General features: G+C 35.2%; 1 protein-coding gene across 3 annotated transcripts in view; it reads left to right on the top strand.

The window, feature by feature from the left end:
• LOC125646607 (gamma-tubulin complex component 5-like) overlaps positions 1-19,674 on the top strand; it is a 43,703-nt gene that overhangs the window by 3,475 nt on the left and 20,554 nt on the right. For 2 of the 3 annotated variants that reach the window (XM_048872997.2, XM_056140990.1), the window contains exons 3-11: positions 4,156-4,267; positions 4,644-4,743; positions 9,115-9,194; positions 9,464-9,726; positions 11,297-11,386; positions 11,959-12,052; positions 12,828-13,053; positions 16,449-16,651; positions 17,723-17,838. In XM_048872997.2, coding sequence (XP_048728954.2) covers positions 4,156-4,267; positions 4,644-4,743; positions 9,115-9,194; positions 9,464-9,726; positions 11,297-11,386; positions 11,959-12,052; positions 12,828-13,053; positions 16,449-16,651; positions 17,723-17,838 — 1,284 coding nt within the window. The remainder of the gene's footprint in view (positions 1-4,155; positions 4,268-4,643; positions 4,744-9,114; positions 9,195-9,463; positions 9,727-11,296; positions 11,387-11,958; positions 12,053-12,827; positions 13,054-16,448; positions 16,652-17,722; positions 17,839-19,674) is intronic. The other variant, XM_056140991.1, reaches the window with a different exon arrangement.

The raw sequence follows: 19,674 nt of genomic DNA, 5'->3' as shown, positions 1-19,674 counted from the left end.
AATGGAACACGATCGTCACAACAATTTGAACGATGCGGGGAAGTCGGCATTAAAATTATATTGGGTAATATTAAAACTTATTGTAAATTGCTGTCATCATGCAATTCACTTGGATATTCATGGATGACATTAAAATGTTTAAGTGATTTCTATTACGAATGTCGGAATCGACCGGTGGTAATAAAAAGGGGTGTTAATTTATTTATTAACAACTGTAGAGGTCCTCATCCGTGACGAATGCAAAACGTCCTGGGTAAATTTCAGGAGACATTAGAAGATTTACGTGTATTATATACAATGTGTACAAAATGATTGTTCTAAACTCTATTCTGTCTGGCAGCGTTATGTGTTTAAGGTAGTACTCTACATCGTCATAATGGCTGACTTCCTGTAAAAACATGGATGAAAAAATCGATATCAGCAATATTTGACTTTTCCTTTTCAATTTCAATACCTAGCCGAGTAGCTCAGTAGGTTTGAATACCGACTGCTGAACTGTAGGTCGCAGGTTCGAGTCCAGCAGGGGTTTTAATTTTTTTCCAGATTACTTTCTATTAAAACTGTATTTTTTGACAAAATAAAGTAAATTTGAAAATTTTCAACTTCAAAATATTGTTGTACATATCCTCCCCTTTTCATCCACATCAAATTTCTCTGGTGTAGCATACATCCTTAATGAAAACATAAGAAAATTTGTAAATCTGATTTTAAAAAAAAAATTTAAAAAATACCGACCTACCTACCCGACTTGAAAAATGTGGGTCGGAGTACATCAAACAAATGTTTTTTTAATGATGGCCTGACAAAAATGTTGCGTAACGATAAGTACTATTGTCCTAACGGTAGATTTGATGGAGAAATAGTGATTTTATTGAGATTCAATCTGTATTTCCACTTTCCTTGTTAGTCCTATTATGCTTCATTGCATTCGTCATTTTATTTATCATTATTACGCTAGAGGGCATTGCATTCGCTACAACAACTGCTACCTGTATACAAAACTGACAGTTGGAACAACTTTGGGGGCCTGTTTCTCAAATAGGCATATATTTTGGCATGAATTAGTCTGACTAAATTATGCCAATATTTAGATGAGCCTAAATTGCATCTCTGAAAAATGGCTTATGTCCAAAACCTGACTACCAAGTGTTCGCAGATCACCATCTATTTGTTTAGAGACTATGATCAATACTTCCTCGCAGGAATTATAGAACAAGGTACATATAAATAGTATACGCGATGGTGAAGTAGAATATGGTGGGGTGGCTTCTGACAAGAGATTTTCATTGATTGGCTGCTTACAACACCCAGCACCCCCTTTTCTTTCTCTTTTCTCTCCTGTTAATTTTTTATGACAGTAGTAAAATGAAAGTGAAAATTTAAAGATTGTACTGATGAAAAAGAGCCGTGCCTCCTCCAATACACCCCCCCCCCCCTCCACTTTCACAGAAAAAGCTATGTGCCTGAGAACAGCATAATTTAGATATACATAGCCTGTATAATTGCAGTTGTGGTGGCATATAGTTTTGGGTCTATTTGCAAAAACTTTAACCTTGGCCATAACTTTTGAATGGATGGTGACAGAGCTTTCATATTTCACACATGTATTACTTCTGACAAGACCTTTCTCTTGGTAGCAAAGTTTTTAATTTTTGACTTTGCCATAGGGGGCATCAGTGTTTCACAAACACATTTTTCTTTCAATAAAACTCCTAAAAAACATTGAAAACATGTAGCTTAAATTTGGACAAACATAATTTTTCTATCAAATATGTTGAAAGATAAATCTGTTGTATAAATTGTAAGTTTGTCCAAGTCTACTGTAGGAAAAAGTGTGTGGAAAGTAGTCATTTCGTGTCAAAAGACTGGAAATGGCTACAGAATTTCATGATTATAAGATTATCCCGATTCTGGTTTTAGGTAATTTTTATCAAATTGAGACTAATTACAGAATAAGTCTGAGTCCTTGCACAAATTTTGAAACAATAGTATGAATGTAGATTTTGGTGGACTTATCTTGTATAGTTTGTATAGTCCTTTAGGAAATCTCGTAATGAATTTGAACACTGATGCACCCCACCCAAGTAAAACCTTTAAATGAGTAATTTTGGGAATTTCAAAATGTCCAAAGCTGATACATGTTGATGAAATTAAATATATGTGTATGATGTGTCTCATATACAGTTGACTTGAACTATAATAAACATAGATCTGTTATTCTTATTAATTCTTATTGTATTTCCAACTTCTAATTGTCAAAGAATGTTTTACATGCAAGTGAAAGCCAGAGCAACAGTTACAAATAACCCAGTGATTCAGATTGGAATGGAATTTGATAGGACAGAGGGCCTAAATGATACAAAAATTATTGGCCATTTTGGCCTAACTCCATGAAAACTTCAGGCCATAAATACATGTGAAGCAATGCTGCAAAACTTTAAAATTAAACTGACTTTTTATTTTTCAATTCTTCAGTTTAAGGTAGTACTCTACATCGTCATAATGGCTGACTTCCTTTAAAAACATGGATGACAAAATCGATATCAGCAATATTTGACTTTTCCTTTTCCGTTTAAATACCTAGCCGAGTAGCTCAGTAGGTTAAAATACCGACTGCTTAACTGTAGGTCGCAGGTTCGAGTCCAGCAGGGGTTTTAAATTTTTTTCAGATTACCTTCTACTAAAACTGTATTTTTTGACAAAATAAAGTAAATTTGAAAATTTTCAAATTCAAAATATTTTTGTACATATCCTACACTTTTCATCTACATCAAATTTCTCTGGTGTAGCATACCTCCTTAATACGCCGGTTTCGAGATACGTCCGAGTTATTTCCCTTTGTAGAACTCTCGTACATAGTAAGGCGCGAAAGAATTTGTTTACACTCGGGAATGGGACAGATATTCATCACAGCGTAAGTGAATGTACTCAGTAAGTTTCTCATACGCTGTTTAATAACCCGAATTCGACTGATACACAAACTAAGTAAGTGATAAGTATTTAGGAAGTAATTAAATACATAGAATTCTTATCCTATCACGTTATTTTGCTGGTCATAAGTACCATATCCAAGATATTTCTTGCAAATATGACATTGTTTGTATGTTTCCACTTAGGTAAAACATTTCTTTCGATAGTATTTAGTATTTCCCACATTTACACATTTAAAGAGAAGCCGCTTTTAATACATTTCATCGTCTTCCTCGTTGGCTGTATATCCACTCTGTTCCACTTAGTCATTCAAAGTTCCACTAAATGCACCTCCTATACAGAAGAGTTCGTATCTCGAAACTGGCGTATTATCATTACTGCAGTCAACTGTTTCGGAATTCTTTTCGGTTGTTCCTGTGTTGCAATGTGTTTGATTGTTTTTCATTCCGTCAATAGTTGAGACGTCACCAGTTGTAGGTGAAGTAACACAAATTTAGACCTATGCTGAGCGCTCAGGGCCATAGCAATGAGGGCTCTTTAACGTGCCAACGCCTGCCGCAACACAGTACCTCCGTTTTTAAGGTCGCATCCGAAAGACTCGTGATTCTCACTTCTAAATCTAGTAAATGACGAGCGTTTGGCGAAGGAGCAATCACTAACCATGTTTACTTCTTAGGTTTGATGCGGCTATGGCACAAGCGGGACTTGAAGTCAAGACCTCCTAGTTACGAAGCACTGAGCTACCGCAACCGGAAAATCTAATGTTTAATAGGGATTGTTGCCAATCATGATCATCAAACCAGACTCTCTTCTTTGAAGCCATTTTTTTCCAAACTGGTTCCCGGCTGATTGTTGCAAACGAGATCAACGGGCACCAATTTATTTTTTCTCTCAAAGTAATTTTGATTGGACGGGAAGTTTTTCAAAAACCAATCAAAATCTTCTTCTTTTTCCTGTGGCCGATAAAAACTAAAAACGATCGGCCGTACTGACCGAAAAACGAAAATTTCATAGGCCATGTTGGCCTTTCTGGAGAATTTTAGTCGGCCATTTTCAATATTTATCGGCCATTTGCTGATGGCCGACGCCAATCTGAATCACTGTAACCTCCTCTTGAAATAAAATAATGCTTCACTTTCTCAACAATGAAGATTAGCACATTTACTTTCAATATCATTATAGATACAATATTGATCTTTTGAATGAAATTTATCCAAATTTCAGCATTTTGGAAAAGTTTGAGATCCATTCCCAGTTGGACAAAAAGGATTGTCTACAGAGGCTATGTGAGCAATTTTTGTCCACTCCTTGTTTTGAAGGACGAGATACTGGGAAAGTAAGTCATAATTGTTTCAGAATTTTGAATAAGTAATAGCATTGTACATCTAGCTGTTTTTATGATAGTCATTCACTAATTAGATAACATATTCTATAACTTGTATGAATTATAAATATGAGATATTCTTGTTTTGTGACAAGATGTATATTTTATTTATTTGTGATTTAAAATTAGATGGTATTAAACATGCTTTACACAACATAGACAGATATTTCATCACCTAGATATTTTCTGTTTTGAAATTGTGTTGATAATGTTCAGGACTTCAAATTTATGTGATGTTTAACATTGTAATATGAGAAGAGTGGTAAAACTAGTCAGATAATACATGTATGCATTCATTCTGTCATGTAAAATATTTTATTTTTTACAGACTGATACTCATTACAGTTTGTTGATGTTATTACTCAGCATTGGAGAAAACCCAACTCATGCTACGTATATAGAGAAACCCAAAATTCTTAAAGCACCAGGTACTAATTCTCTGAATAGTGAATTGAAAAAGAATTAAGATTTTATCATTTGAATTTTTTGATGATGCCCATGAGTAATTACTTGTTGCCTACCTAATAAAGTGTACCAATTAAGAGGTTTAGAATGCAACAGTTTTCCATTGTTGACTTAAAATCTAAAATCTGCTTGCTGTTGGTAATGTCATGTGAGGAAAACTACTTGTTGTTGGTAATGTTACGTGAGGAAATCTGCTTGTTGTTGGTAATGTTACGTGAGGAAATCTGCTTGTTGTTGGTAATGTTACGTGAGGAAATCTGCTTTTTGTTGGTAATGTTACGTGAGGAAATCTGCTTGTTGTTGGTAATGTTACGTGAGGGAATCTGCTTGTTGTTGGTAATGTTACGTGAGGGAATCTGCTTGTTGTTGGTAATGTTACGTGAGGAAATCTGCTTGTTGTTGGTAATATCATGTGAGGAAATCTGCTTGTTGTTGGTAATGTTACGTGAGGAAATCTGCTTGTTGTTGGTAATGTCATGTGAGGAAATCTGCTTGTTGGTGGTAATATTAGGTCTGAAAATGTGCTTGTGAAAGGTAATTTGATGTCAGGAAATCTGATATTTGATGGTAATGTCATCTTTGCAAGCCAAGGCCACAATTAAAAATATTTTTGTTTCCCCTTACCCTACCTAACTTTTTGGAAGTGGGTGGGTAGGTAGGCTTTTTAATTTTTTTTTTCTTCGGGAAATTCCTGAAATTTATCAAACAAGAAACAGACATACAAATCATTTATTGGTTCTAATACAACATATGAACAAGTTATGAGTGACTAGCATGACTAGAAAACTTTGAAAAGGGGCTATTCAAGTAAAAATAGCCTTGAGTATTTTTTGACGAGTAAAAATTCAAAATATGAATCAAATACTTAAAAGTATAAAATTTGACACTGAACACCGAGCAGAGAGGATTTTTTCTGACTAGAAATTGTTTGTTAATATCACTTCAACATTCATGTATAATGAGGCTACTAAATAAAGTAATAATCTCAAATTCAATGTCTTTTGTGTGTTGACTAGATATCATTAAGACCTAAAGACCATACAAGTTAGATAATGAAATGTTTCTGTAGGTACAGTACATATATATATATTCAGAACATTGAATACTTAAAAATCATCATATATATAACTTCATTTGCAATATAATGCCCATAGGTGCCAAGCCAAAATAAACATACATGCATAAATGCAATTATAACGCTGATGTGTATTTATATGGATTTTAATCGGGTCGGTCGGGTAAGGGGAAACAAACTTAATTTTAATTTTGGTCCAAGGTGTTTTTGGTTTTATAAGAGTGACTTCTACTCTCTGTCCTTATGCCTACAAAAACATCTTGTCCCTGCTTTGTGCTTTCTGGTCAACCCTGAATATCTATGCCCCCTTCAAAGAAGAGAGGCATATTGCTTTGCACCTGTCGGTCGGTCAGTTGGTAGACCACATGTTGTCTGCTCAATATCTTTAGAACCATTCACTTGATCATAATGATATTTCAACTGTGGGTTGATAATGAGTAGAAGAGGACCCCTATTGTTTTTCAGGTCAAAAGGTCAAGGTTCAATCTACTCTGGGCATAGGAATATACTGTCCACTCAACATCTTGAGAACTCTTTGCTTGACTGACATCAAACTTGGTACACTGGTACATCATAAGGAGTAAATGACCCCTATTGATTTTGAGGTCACATGGTCAATCCATTCTTGACATAGGAATATATTGTCCGCTCAATATTTTAAATTAACGATACTACTATCAATTAAATGATGTGAGTGTTTAATCCTTTTCAATTTTGCACCATGAGGTTTGTGAAACACCCCTAACCTCTTCTTTTGTTGTTTCTGCTATACGTGTTAACAGTTACTAACAGTATTATTAAAGCCATTATGTGAATGGATAGACCATAAAAGCTAAATTTAGAACACTTGTTGCAGGTTGCACCACTCTATTAGTTTTGCTTGTATGTTTTTACTAAAATTACTCGCATTTGACCTACCCTGCTCCCTCAGAGTAAACTTTCATATCGTGTAATACTGTTGTTAATGAACATTTTCATACCAAGAAATAATTAACCCCTCCAGCAAGATGTGAGAGTTTGTTTACATTGAAGTGAAGCACATGCTAAATCAGCTGGTCAAAAGTCAAATTGCCCACATCTGCCACAACATTTTTTGAAAATATTTGAATCCTCCTTTGATGTGTTTTACTCACAAAGTATCAAACATAATACTTCAATTTACACCTCACAAAAAATTTGAGAGCCTACCTCTTAAGGAAAGTCCTAAAATACAAGGAAAGTTCCAGGAATTATTTTCTTTAGTCCCGTGGTGATCCGGGTTAGAATAGGTCTTTAGTACCCCTTGCTTGTCGTAAGAGGCGACTAAATGGGGCGGTCCTTTGGATGAGACCGCAAAAACCGAGGTCCCGTGTCACAGCAGGTATGACACGATAAAGATCCCTCCCTGGTCAAAGGCCATAAGCGCCGAGCATAGTCCTAAATTTTGCAGCCCTTCACCGGCAGTGGTGACGTCTCCATATGGGTGAAATAATCTCGAGGGATGTTAAACAATCAATCAATCAATCTTTTGGCCATGATTCGACGTGAATCTCCAGATAAATGGAGTGATGCAACCTACATTGCCACACCTGTAGTGGCCCAATCTGTCAAGGATTTGTGGGAAGTGGAATGGACGAAAACACTTGACTTTCAAAGATATGGTTATGTTAACTCAGATTAGAATATCATGGAGATGAGATATGTGTCAGAGATGTTCAAACTTGTTCTTATACAAAACAATCTGATTAAAATCAGATTCTTTGATCCGCTTACATAGTTCGCTGCACAGGGACTTGAAGTAATCCAAAAGAGGGTCATGACCTTTCATTTAGCCAATCGAATACATGCTGTCAGATTTATGCCAGCAATGTTTTCCCATAAACCCTTGTGTCAATTTACATATGTTAAAAGATGACTGTGCCCACGATTAGAGACTGCACACCTGTCAAAACATGCAATGTAAACAATATCTGCATCCTCTATGGGTTTTGCTTTATTCAGCATTTTAAAAATTCCAATAGAGAGGAAACAATAAAAAAATTCTTCGATAGAAAATTAGAATTGACCAACGAAAGAAAACAGTTGATAAGCAGCACTCTGAACCTCTACGTCATGGAAGTACTGATACAGGTGTGTGCCAGAAATGGGTTTTTTTTAGGTCGAGACAAAAGATTCCTTAGATCTAAAAGACAGGGTGAAAATAATTGGTAATGAAGATTTTCCAAACACAACTGCATCAGCCATCATAACAACTATCCAAATCGTACCCATCACTATTCATACACGATTTACCAAATTTGGTTGTATTTCATTTCGTACGTTTTTGTTGTTTGTGTGAACTGAATAAATTACATAAGACATTATTGCAAGTTTTGAAAATCCTTATACAAGCACATACAGTTGTAGAGATAGTGTGGAATAAAGTTTGAGAAAGAGAGAGAGAGAGAGATTACTGTGACTTGTTTACAAATTAACTGTGACATCATTATCTGTATGGCACAATTTGATTGGCTGATAGTTCTCATTAATATTCCAAACGAAAGGTCATGCTGACATGACACTTTATTGGATTACTTCAGATCCTCGTGTAGCGCACTACGCGAGTATAAATGATTGTGTTTCAATTTTGCCAGGTGCTGTGATTTTCTTGGCTGTAATTGATACATGTGTAGCAGTACATCATATTCATCTTTTCATAATATATTAACCACGATCACCTTTCCTTCCATTTTGGATTAAATTTCTGGCTCTTTTCTCTCTCTTAGTCTATTGCATCATGTTTGTATTTTTGAGGTTGTTTTTTTTTTTTGCCTGGATGAATCTCTGCAACATACTTAATTGACCATACACCTGACATGTTTCTATGAATCGGTTAAATGTTTTTCTGATACACGATTTAGCAGAAAAAGCAAAGTGCAGATTGCACCCAGATTGCATTGTAAAACTTGAAATTAATCCCAAATAAACAGGTCATTGATTCTGGAAGTACTCGATATTCTTTTGGGTCAGTCATTAATACTGAGGTATTGGCAAATTTTATCAACTTCTCCTGTGAAGATTCTACTCCATAGGTCCAATGGTGTGAAACATCGCGGATGTGTATGTTTGCAACAATATTTTCACTCAACTCCAGACACAACGAAAGTATCTGAAATAAGATTGAAAAAGGATTCTCTGTCTGTTATCACTACAAATCTGATTTTAGTCCAGTAGCTCTAGTGAATAAATAAAAAATATGAAGAAAAGCAGTTTCTGTAGGCTAATAAGTACTTTTTTGTAGAAGTAGTTGATGACTTTGACTGGGGTGCTTATCTACGAGAAGGTGAAGAGACATTCTCGACAATATATGCAGACTCAGATGTAAGTCCAAACATTCACTTGCAAACTTTACAAAAAGGAATTGTGAAATTTATAAAATCATATACAGTATTTCATATTTTTATTTGCATTTTTGCATCAAAGTGACTGGTTTGTAAGGATAAACTTTCATGAAGAGGGTCCCTGCAAATTTTGCAGATATTTCTGAGTCAAGCCAAGCTAACGGTAAAAAGAAGGAAAGAGATCATTGCCATGAAAGACAGTGTATAATGTCCTAATGTGTATTAATGAATTATATTTTAATTTTGTAGTCCGAGTCTGACTATGATCCTCTGAGTGATGAGGAAACAGTGGTTACAGTGGGTTCAAAGGCCATGGAAATTCCAGAATCTCAAGAAGTGGATTCCAGGATATCTACTATTCTATCAGATGCCACCACATTCCATGTAGAAGAGGAACCAGACCCTAGGGAATCTGGTATGACCTGGTTGACTAGAAATGTAACTGTCCAGTACTGGTGTGGTCAGAATCGTCCAGAGGATCCAGAATCTATGGAAAACTTGAAGAAAGATTGGTACCAGTTTACATGTGATATACTGTAGAAGGCATACTGGTTTAATAATTTAATATGTTTCTCGCCATTTATTTCTATAGAAAATTCTAAGATAATTTTGATGCTCCCTGAAAATTTTTCTGGGGAGCATTTAGTCGCCTTTTTGTCTGTCCATCTGTCTAAGCTCATATCTCCCAAACATTTCATCAGAAATTGATACAGTTGATCAAAAATATTTCTTGAGACAAGGACTTTTGGACCATGGTCTCTCAAGGTCATTTTGGAAAGGTCAAGGTCACTCAGAACATGTCTTTCATATGAAATAAACTCATTTTAATATTTCAACAATTATTCATCATTGTGTGAATGAGTTTCACAAAGTTCATTCAAGGTCATTTTGTAAGTTCAAGGTCACTCAGAACATATATGTAAGACTCCAAAGTGCGATGGGACTCCAAAGTGCGATGGTCACACCAAACCCCTATAGTCTGCGCCAATCCCTGATGGTGTGACACGCCAAAGTGCGATGGTCCACACTCATGCGCCAAAGTGCGATGGTCTTACACACCAAAGTGGGATGGTGTGACACGCCGAAATCCATTGGTTTGTAAACAACAGTGTTTTGGTACAGACTGTACCAATCGTGTGTTGTTTCACTAAAATATCAGTGCAAAATCCATGCATAAAAAATAAGAAGTTTAACTTATTTTATTACTACTTAGTTGTTGTGTTATTAAACACAAAATTTTCCAAGGCAAAATCGTATAGAATGTTTTGCATTATAGCATATCCCCAGGATTTCATTACGTGTACGACACAAGTAATAAATGATCATGAATTAAAGAATGTTGAGACGAATTAGATAGTTCGACAACAAATGTACTTTGCCGTTCTCACTATCCTCAACCTTGTATACCTTGCCGTTGCTGTCGTCCGTGTAGCATTTCTTCAGTTTCATTTTGAAAGACGTTAATTGTGACGTCACAATGACATGACGTCACAAACGTTACTGAACTCCGCACCATCAGACTTTGGCGTCCTTAACGTTAACAAACTATCGCACTTTGGCGTGACCATCGCACTTTGGAGCGACCATCGCACTTTAGAGTCTTACATATATCTTGCTTATTAGAATACCCTAATCTCAATAATATTTCAACAGTTATTGATCATTGTGCAAATGACTTTTGGACAAAGATCACTCTAGGTCATTTTTGAAAGTTCCAAGGTCACTCAAAACATGGCTTGGATATAAAAAATGTTTTTTTGAAAGGTCTAGGTCTCTCAAAATATGGCTTGTATGTGAAAAAAGGACTCCATTTAAAAAAAAATTCATATTGAAGCCGATGATCAAAAGTCTGAGCACTAAACGTTTGCTTTACAAGTAAAAATATCTCTTTATTAAGTCATTCATCATATGATCAGTTTTACTGATATTCTTGTTTTACTTTAAGCGCAATTACATGTATGAGGTTTAATCTTTGCTTTGAGGCTATTAAGCATTCAATCTCAGGCTTTCTTTTTATTGGAAACATGGAATATAACATTGAAATTTTGGACAATAATGTAATCACAGATTGTAATTTTACAGGGAGAGGTACAGAGAGGCCACTGATCCACTCTATAGTAACCAGAACAATATTACAATGTCAGAGATTCAACTTCTTAGAGAAGTTTTGTGGTAAGGAAGTTGTAAACGAGGTGAACGTAGATCAGGTTATGAAATTAAGAGGAAATACTCGCTAAATTATGTGAGATAAAAATTGAAATTGCAAGTGAATAATTGCAAGTGGTTGCAGTTTTGTGCATGTGGAAAATTCCAATCTTTTTTCTGGATTTCCTTGGTTTATGTTCTGTACTTGAATGTCTTGATTGCATAGAATATTAATGGGATATATTAGAAATTAGCAATAAAGAATATCAGATGGAAAAGAAATGGACAGACAGGTTTTCCAGTAATGAGAAAGAAAAGGCATGCATATCGGTTGCTAAAATTTCTCATGCAATCCATTGAATAAATGTACTGAGCAACCATTCCATTTGTTGTGGTTTTTAAATGCATTTTCTTAGTTTCAAATTGTTATGGATTAAATTATAACAACGATTTAATACCGGTAATAAATGTAATTCTCTGATTAGCTTTGCTGTTTTTTTTATTTGTGTGCCAGAGTTGATGAAGTACATTCTCGAATTGTACTGAGTATCCTATAAACCACGAATGCTGTTCACACAAAATGTCAATTCTACTTGTAGGATTTTAGGAGGGGCTACAGATTCCTTTGTATTTGTATTACATGGGGAGGAGTATATTGTTCGAGAAAATATATATGTACAGCATTTAACTGATGTAAGTTTCGAAGCAAAAATGAGAATTTTTATTTGAGGTATTGTATTTTAAGGCCAAAAAAAATTAATCAATAGTTTCTCAGGCCAAAAATTTCAAAATTCAATGCGGCAGGCAGGTTCTTTTTTTTTTGAAGCCAAAGTTATCTTTTTTCCTTGTCAGTCAACAAAATAATGATATCAACCGATTCTTACTTTTTTGTAGTCTAATATCAATTATAATACTTACTCAACTTAAAATAGTATTATTCCAATCATTTTATAAAAAGTTAATCCATAGAATACTGTTGAACAAAAAATATATTGTATATTAAATAAAAACGTCTTTTTATTAGCATATATGAAAAGGCGAATAACTCAATTTTCTTTTTCAACTCGGAAAAATAGAAAATTGAGTTATTTCCCTTTTCAATATGGCAATAAAATTGATCAATGCGGCAGTGTTTAACCTGATGCGGCGGTGCCTGAGAAACTATTGATTAATTTTTTTTGGCCTAACCTCCAGTTTTGTATGTCCTTTATTAATGCACTTATAAAGTCAATTTTATCTTATATTCTGCTATAAAACAATTAGTTAACTTCAGTCTTTGATAACTGTTAATTTCGTTATGTATTACAAATGTAAATAACTAATGGAAATGGTATCTGTCCTATTCCTGTTTCAGAATTCTTTAGAGAGTTACCGGTCCTATTCCTGTTTCAGAATTCTTTAGAGAGTTACCGGTCCTATTCCTGTTTCAGAATTCGTAAGGGAGTTACCTGTCCTATTCCTGTTTCAGAATTCTTTAGAGAGTTACCTGTCCAGCTTTGCTAAGTATGGTTCTTGTGTTCAGCGTCTGTTACGCTTTGAGGAGGAGTCTATTTGTGGGTCATATGACCTGTCAATCACAGACAGTAATAGACTGACATGCCAGACGTATCAGGCGTTTGCAAATGCCATTTCCAATTTCATCAAAAGTCTTCGGAAAGAACTGACCCAGCTAGAGAAAAGGATTATTAAACAAGGTTTACATTTTTGTCATCTCTTATAATTTTACTGTCAACATAATGTTTATCATTTATGTGATGCATGCAGTTTGTTTTTCCATATTTTATTGTTCAGTAACATGATGGTGACATCTAATGAATTCTAAGAAAATCAGACAATGTATTTTTCATATCATATCCTTTTGACAGCCAGAAATTTTTAATAATGTTCCTCTATAGGGTGGGCGTGGGAGATTTAGAAAAAAATCTTTAAAAAGATATGAACCACTGTATTTATAAACACTCTGCACAAGGAAAAGTATGTTCAATATTCTACAGAGTGAACAATGTGATTGGTCCTCTAGTGCAAAATGGCCACTGTACACTAGAAGTATACAGGAAAGACTTCTTGTTGCTTTTAGGATGTAATTTTTGTCCTTTCTTTGTCATCTTGTTTTCTTTTGGATGGCTGGATTGTGTGTGCTCCTATTAGTTGGAACCAATACCGGGCCAATTTTGAAGGGTATGGAGATCCGGAAAATATGCTTTCATGAAACTGCAGTGCTTGTCATGTGTTTAAGGATCTATAAAGTTAAACAGAATAAAAACAACTGATAGCTCCCTAAATTGATTTATCATGAACATACGTTGAAATGTTGAATGCTTTGGACATTCGTTTTAGAAGTCTTGGTATTCTCACCTCTGCCTGTGGTTTCCTGGCTATGACAAGCGGGTTCATAAACATGATTTTGGGAGCCAGATCTCTGCCTGTGGTTTCCTGGCTATGACAAGCGGGTTCATAAACATGATTTTAGGAGCCAGATTTTGTGTCCTGTATAGGAATGTTTCTAATTCACTTATGGAAGATCATTTTCTACAACATAAAGCTGTCAATTGATCATAAATTGTGTCCATGCCCCTTTAAGTCTAGAGGAATTATACATTTTAAATTTTTTAATGATTATATATGTTTATAATGAATGAAGACCAAATATGTACCTATAATTGGGTTTTTAATTAGCAACTTGACATCATAGGGTCAACAAATGAGATTATTTGAAGCTGAGTTTTCAGTTCGCAAGGAATTTTAATGACTGAAGGCATGTTTGGACACGAGTATAGTGGAAAAATAATGTATGTTGGGAATTTTCTAATGTAAAAATTTTGAGATGTCGTTACAACATTACAATGATACAAACCCTCAATTGAGTGCAGAAGAAACTGCGCTTTGAATAGAAGGTTTTTAGCAAAAAGCTCAAGTGAGCTATTCTGATCACCTTTTGTCTTGGCATCCGTCCCTCTGTTCGTAAACTTTTAACATTTTCGACTTCTTTTCCAGAACCACAGGGCTAATTTTAGCCAAACTTGCCATGCTTGGGTAAAGAGGATTCAAGTTTGTGCAAATGAACTGCCATGCCCTTTTTGAAGTGGAGATTTTAAAATCTTCTTCTCATGAATCACAGGGCTAATTTCAATCAAACTTGGCACAAATCATCCATTGGTGAAGGGGATTCAAGTTTGTTCAAATGAAGGGCCATGCTCCCTCCAAAGGGGAGATAATCAAGAAAAGGCAAAAATGGGGTTTGGTCATTTAAAAATCTTCTCAAGAACAGGACCATGGTTACTTGTATTGATATGCAAACATTCCAAGGTAGTGCACATTCAAATTTCTTCAAATTGTGGTCCCTGGGGGTATAGTGAGGCGATAGTATGGAATTTTTTTAAAGGAAAAATCTTCTTTTCAATATCAATAATCCATGAATACTCATATTAATATGCAAACATTAACAGGTAGTGAAAAGAAAAAAATTGATACTCAATGGAACAGATGGAACTTGCTATTTACTTAAAACATGCCTCTCTCTTTCTCACTATCTCTCTCCATGCACATAATGATCATTATATATGACTTGTTATATTCATGTACTTTATTACATGTATGTGTACAAAAACCAATAAAATAAAAAACAACAACAAAAAACAGGTAGTGCAGATTGAAGTATGTTCAGATCATGACTATCAAGGGTAGGATGGGGCCATAATAAGGGATCAAAGCTTTATATGGGAATATAAGGAAACATCTTTGAAATTTTTATACCATGATTTTTTATGCCCCCCTTCAAAGAAGAGGGGCATATTGGTTTGCACCTGTCAGTATTCCACATGTTGTCTGCTCAATTTCTTGAGAACCATTCACTTGATTGTAATGATATTTCATATGTGGGTCGGTTATGAAAAGAAGAGGACCCCTATTGTTTTTCAGGTCTAAAGGTTAAAGGTCAAGGGTCAATCTACTCTGGACATAGGAATATACTGTCCGCTCAATATCTTGAGAACCCTTTGCTTGACAGACATCAAACTTGGTACACTGGTACATCTTAAGGAGTAGATGACCCCTATTGATTTTGAGGTCACATGGTCAAAGGTCAAGGGTCAAACTGGACATAGGAATATATTGACCACTGAATGTCTCGAGAATCCTTTGATTGACAGACATCAAACTTGGTACACTGGTATATCTTTAGAAGAAGATTACCCCTATTGATTTTGAGGTCACATGGTGAAAGATCAAGGGTCAAACTGGACATAGGAATATACTGTCCGTTCAATATCTTGAGAACCCTTTGCTTGACTGACATCAAACTTGGTACACTGGTACATCATCAGGAGAAGATGACACCTATTGATTTTGAGGTCGCGTGGTCAAAGGTCAAGTGTCGAACTGGACATAAGAATATACTGTCTGCTCAATATCTTGAGAACCCTTTGCTTGACAGACATCAAACTTGGTACACTGGTACATCTTCAGGAGTTAATGACCCCTATTGATTTTGAGGTCACATGGTCAAAGGTCAAGGGTTAAACTGGACATTGTAATATATTGTTTCCTATATTTTAGGAATTAATTGCTTGATTGACACCAAAATTGGTACACTGCTACAGCATATATAAGGAGTAGATGACCTCTATTGATTTTTAGGTCACATGGTTAATCCACTCTTGACATAGGAAGATGTCTGCTCCAATTATATATATATATATAGGTATTTTGAATTGATGATACTACTCTCAATTAAATGATGTGTGTGTATAACCCTTTTCAATTTTGCACCATGTGGGGCAATTGTGTTTTACAAACATCTCTTGTTTATCTTGTGACATTGTATCATGGTTGTATTGTGACCCTATGAGGCTAGATGGGGCCACATTATGGGGTCAAATTTTCTCCTGGGAATAATGATTGCAAAAAATCTTTTTAAAATCACAATATCTGAACAACAGTAGGGCCAAGGTGACTCATGTGAGCAATGTGTAATAAAGGATTTGTAGCTCTTTGGTCTATCCAAAACTAACCCCCCTACCCATAGAGCTACAGTTCTGCAGCTACAAGTCGCATAAGCCTTTGTTTCTAAGTGTTTGTCTTAATCTTTCAGAACAAACAATGACTTTAGCTATGCTCCATGGTGATTTGTCACCTTGGCTGAAAAAAACCGAAGTTGTACATTCTGTGTATATCAGAGGAGTTCGTGAAGCTGGTTGGTTGGTGAATAATTGCCAGAGGGCTTCCCATCTGCTCAGTGTCCTGTTTGAGACCGTAGTGGAATATGACACCCTAGGACAAAATGCATCAGATATTGTAAGCAAAGTTTGACAGCAGATGTTAGGCCAATTCAACTTAATTAGTAGATTATCATCCAGGGTCAGCAAAAAGTATGGGGCGGGTGGGAGATTTTATTTTTTAATTTTTATTTTCTGAGAAAAATATTAAAGAGAAAAGTTTTTTTTCCCAACAGATCCGCATAATTTAATGGCAGATAGATATCAATCTATGCTATTTTCATACACTAATTCCAGGTTAAGCTTTAATTTAAGGATATAACAGAGATCTACTTAACTTCTTCAAGATTTACGTCTGTAAGAACGCGAGAAATTAAGAAAACCATATAAATCTATTTTCTTCACGTGATTTTTCACCTTCCTATACCGGAAATGTAAACAAGAAGTGTAAATACCGGAGTCGGACATGAAAATATTCTGGAAATCGCAAGTTTCGCAAAATCAAAAAATTCGGGGTCAATTTTTGAGGGGCGGGCGGGGATGATAATCTATCAATTAAGTTGAATTGGCTTAACTTGTAAAGTCTGCAGAGGGCTCTCAATCAGCCTTTTGATGAGATGTGTCATCACACATTACTTTGTAGGGTATTTTATTAATTCTCAGTGGGCTCTCACCAAAGCACAATTGTTTTTGCTAATCTAAGTATTCTTATGTAGTTCTACTTAAATTCCCATGGCCTTTTTTACATCCAGATATAAAAAAAAATTTGCAGAAAAAAAAAATATATATTTCAATTTTCAGACACTTCAAAATCTTATCCTTATCCTGCACAAGATATGAATATAATGTCTCCAGATTGACCCCCGAATGCACCATTTTGAACGCTTCTTTTCAAAATTTTACTGGGGGGGGGGGGTTATGCCCCTTGGACCCCACCCCCCACCCCCCCAGCATAATCATGCTTACGGTGTTCAACTTGACCTGCCTCAAATTCTGAATTCAACTGCTTACTAATTGAAAATCCTGCTGACCAGAAATGTACTTTGCCATATATAGAATTAATGAATCTCTGAGAAAAAGATGTAAGATTTATTTTTTTATTATTTATATTGCACACAGGTTCTATGTCAATGTTTTGTTGTTAATGCAGGTAGAACTTCTCATACCCCTGTGGATTCAGACAACCAAACCATACATAGAAGTAATTGATGAATGGATCACAAATGGAAATCTAGTGGACCCTAGATCAGAATTCATCCTGAAAAGGTTCTTCATCTATTTAAATTGAACCAAAAAGAGGGGAGGGGGGTGTTCCAGTCAGGTATAAAAAGGAATATTTGTATTTCCTTATTTCGCTCTCATCCTCAGTGTTAAAATTTAAAACTCGACAAATTTGAATTTACTAATTGTTCTTCAGTAGCAAACAATGGCTTCAAGTGAATTAGAATACAGATTACTCAAGAAGTCCACAGGACTCCAGAAAAACTTTGAGGAATTGAGTTTTAATTTTCAAGGATCAAGAAATTGACATGTTCACCATCAATTTTCATTATTACATGAAAATTTACATTTATGTAGACATTATGGCACTGCTGTTTTGTGTTCTAGTAAAGTTTCAGTGTTTGAAGATTATATTTTCTTGTCATTTACGAAAAGAAAGAAGCTAGTGAATTATTTTCATGTGTTTTCTTTTTTTTCAAAACGAAAAGAATAGATTTAACTCATGGCAGTCATGGTAACTACATGTACTTACAAAATATGACATCATTGGGGATTGGGGTGGGGTGATGGGGTTCCTTCAGTACATTGATTCAACCTTACATTTCCACTACCTATTTTTACTGCCATAAAAGGGTGGGGTTTTGGGAAGCAACCTTCTGATGGGTGGGTTTTTGGGAAGCAACCTTCTGATGGGTGGGATTTTGGGAAGCAACATTCTGATGTTTTAACTGTTTGCTGAGTAGAATTGAAATAATTGTTTTATTATCTAGTCTGCTAATCTGGTAATAGTTTCTCATGTGACCGGGAAACAGTTAGCCATGTGACCAGGAAACAGTTCGTCACATGATCAGGTAATAGTAGGTCACGTGATCAACTGTTTCACCCCTGCTCATTATGTGTAGCTTTATAGTTGGAAAACAAAAAAACAAAACAAATATGTCATATCAATTTATATAGTAGATTAGGTGATGATATACAGTTACTGACTGCGTCCTCGGACAACAGCTGTTTTATTTGACCCTCTAATAGATCTGTTTCCCGAAGCCACAGTCTATAACTGTTTTGTTATACACCTTCATTTTAGGTTTTTATTAGATGCACATGGTTTGTTGACTTGAACTTTTAACAATTCAGAGTGATTGCGAAAAGAGGGTGTTGCACCGAAGCGGGAATTTTCCCTAATCGGAGCTACGTGCCAGCACTCGTGACGTAGAACTGATCTTTATTCATATTTATACTCATTACGTATTTGCCATTTAAATACCTGAAGGATTCCCCAGTAGTAGGGACAAGCCTAATACATTTTATGTGTCAATACATTATACATGTAGTATAAACATAATTTTTGAAATCGTGAAAATAATTGTCTTCTTTTTACCTGAATATCAGATACAGTGTATACGATTACATGTTACGAGTGTATCAACTATTCAATATTCTATACTACTACATTCCAAAAGCTCTTGTACTTGTATGCATCATTTTCTACAATCAACAATTGGCAACTGTACATGACTCTGGCCACAAAACAAAATATGGGAAGTTTAGTACACATTGATCAAGTTCAACGTTATGCGAAGTACATACACCTATAAAAATTGATTCAACATAGCAATTTGCTACTGGAATACATATAAACTCAAACTGTTTAACGGTTATTTACCTTGTTTGGCCTTAAAGTTTTTCTTTCAAAGCTTTGCAAAGTTCACAACGGTTTTTCGTAAAAGACACCACTTTCATTCAGAAAAACATACAAGTTCTCGTTAGCAGCCTTGACTATTAAAACAGAGGTATTGCATGCTGTATTCGGTGTGTTTGTTGTGAGTCTTATTCACAAACTAAACAGTGTCCAGGTTGGAAGCTTATTTCAAACTCGGCACA

Source organism: Ostrea edulis, chromosome 6 (assembly GCF_947568905.1).
Source record: "Ostrea edulis chromosome 6, xbOstEdul1.1, whole genome shotgun sequence".
Classification (NCBI taxonomy): domain Eukaryota; kingdom Metazoa; phylum Mollusca; class Bivalvia; order Ostreida; family Ostreidae; genus Ostrea; species Ostrea edulis.
Note: the sequence above shows the minus strand (reverse complement) of the source record. Positions and strands in the feature narration are given on the sequence as shown.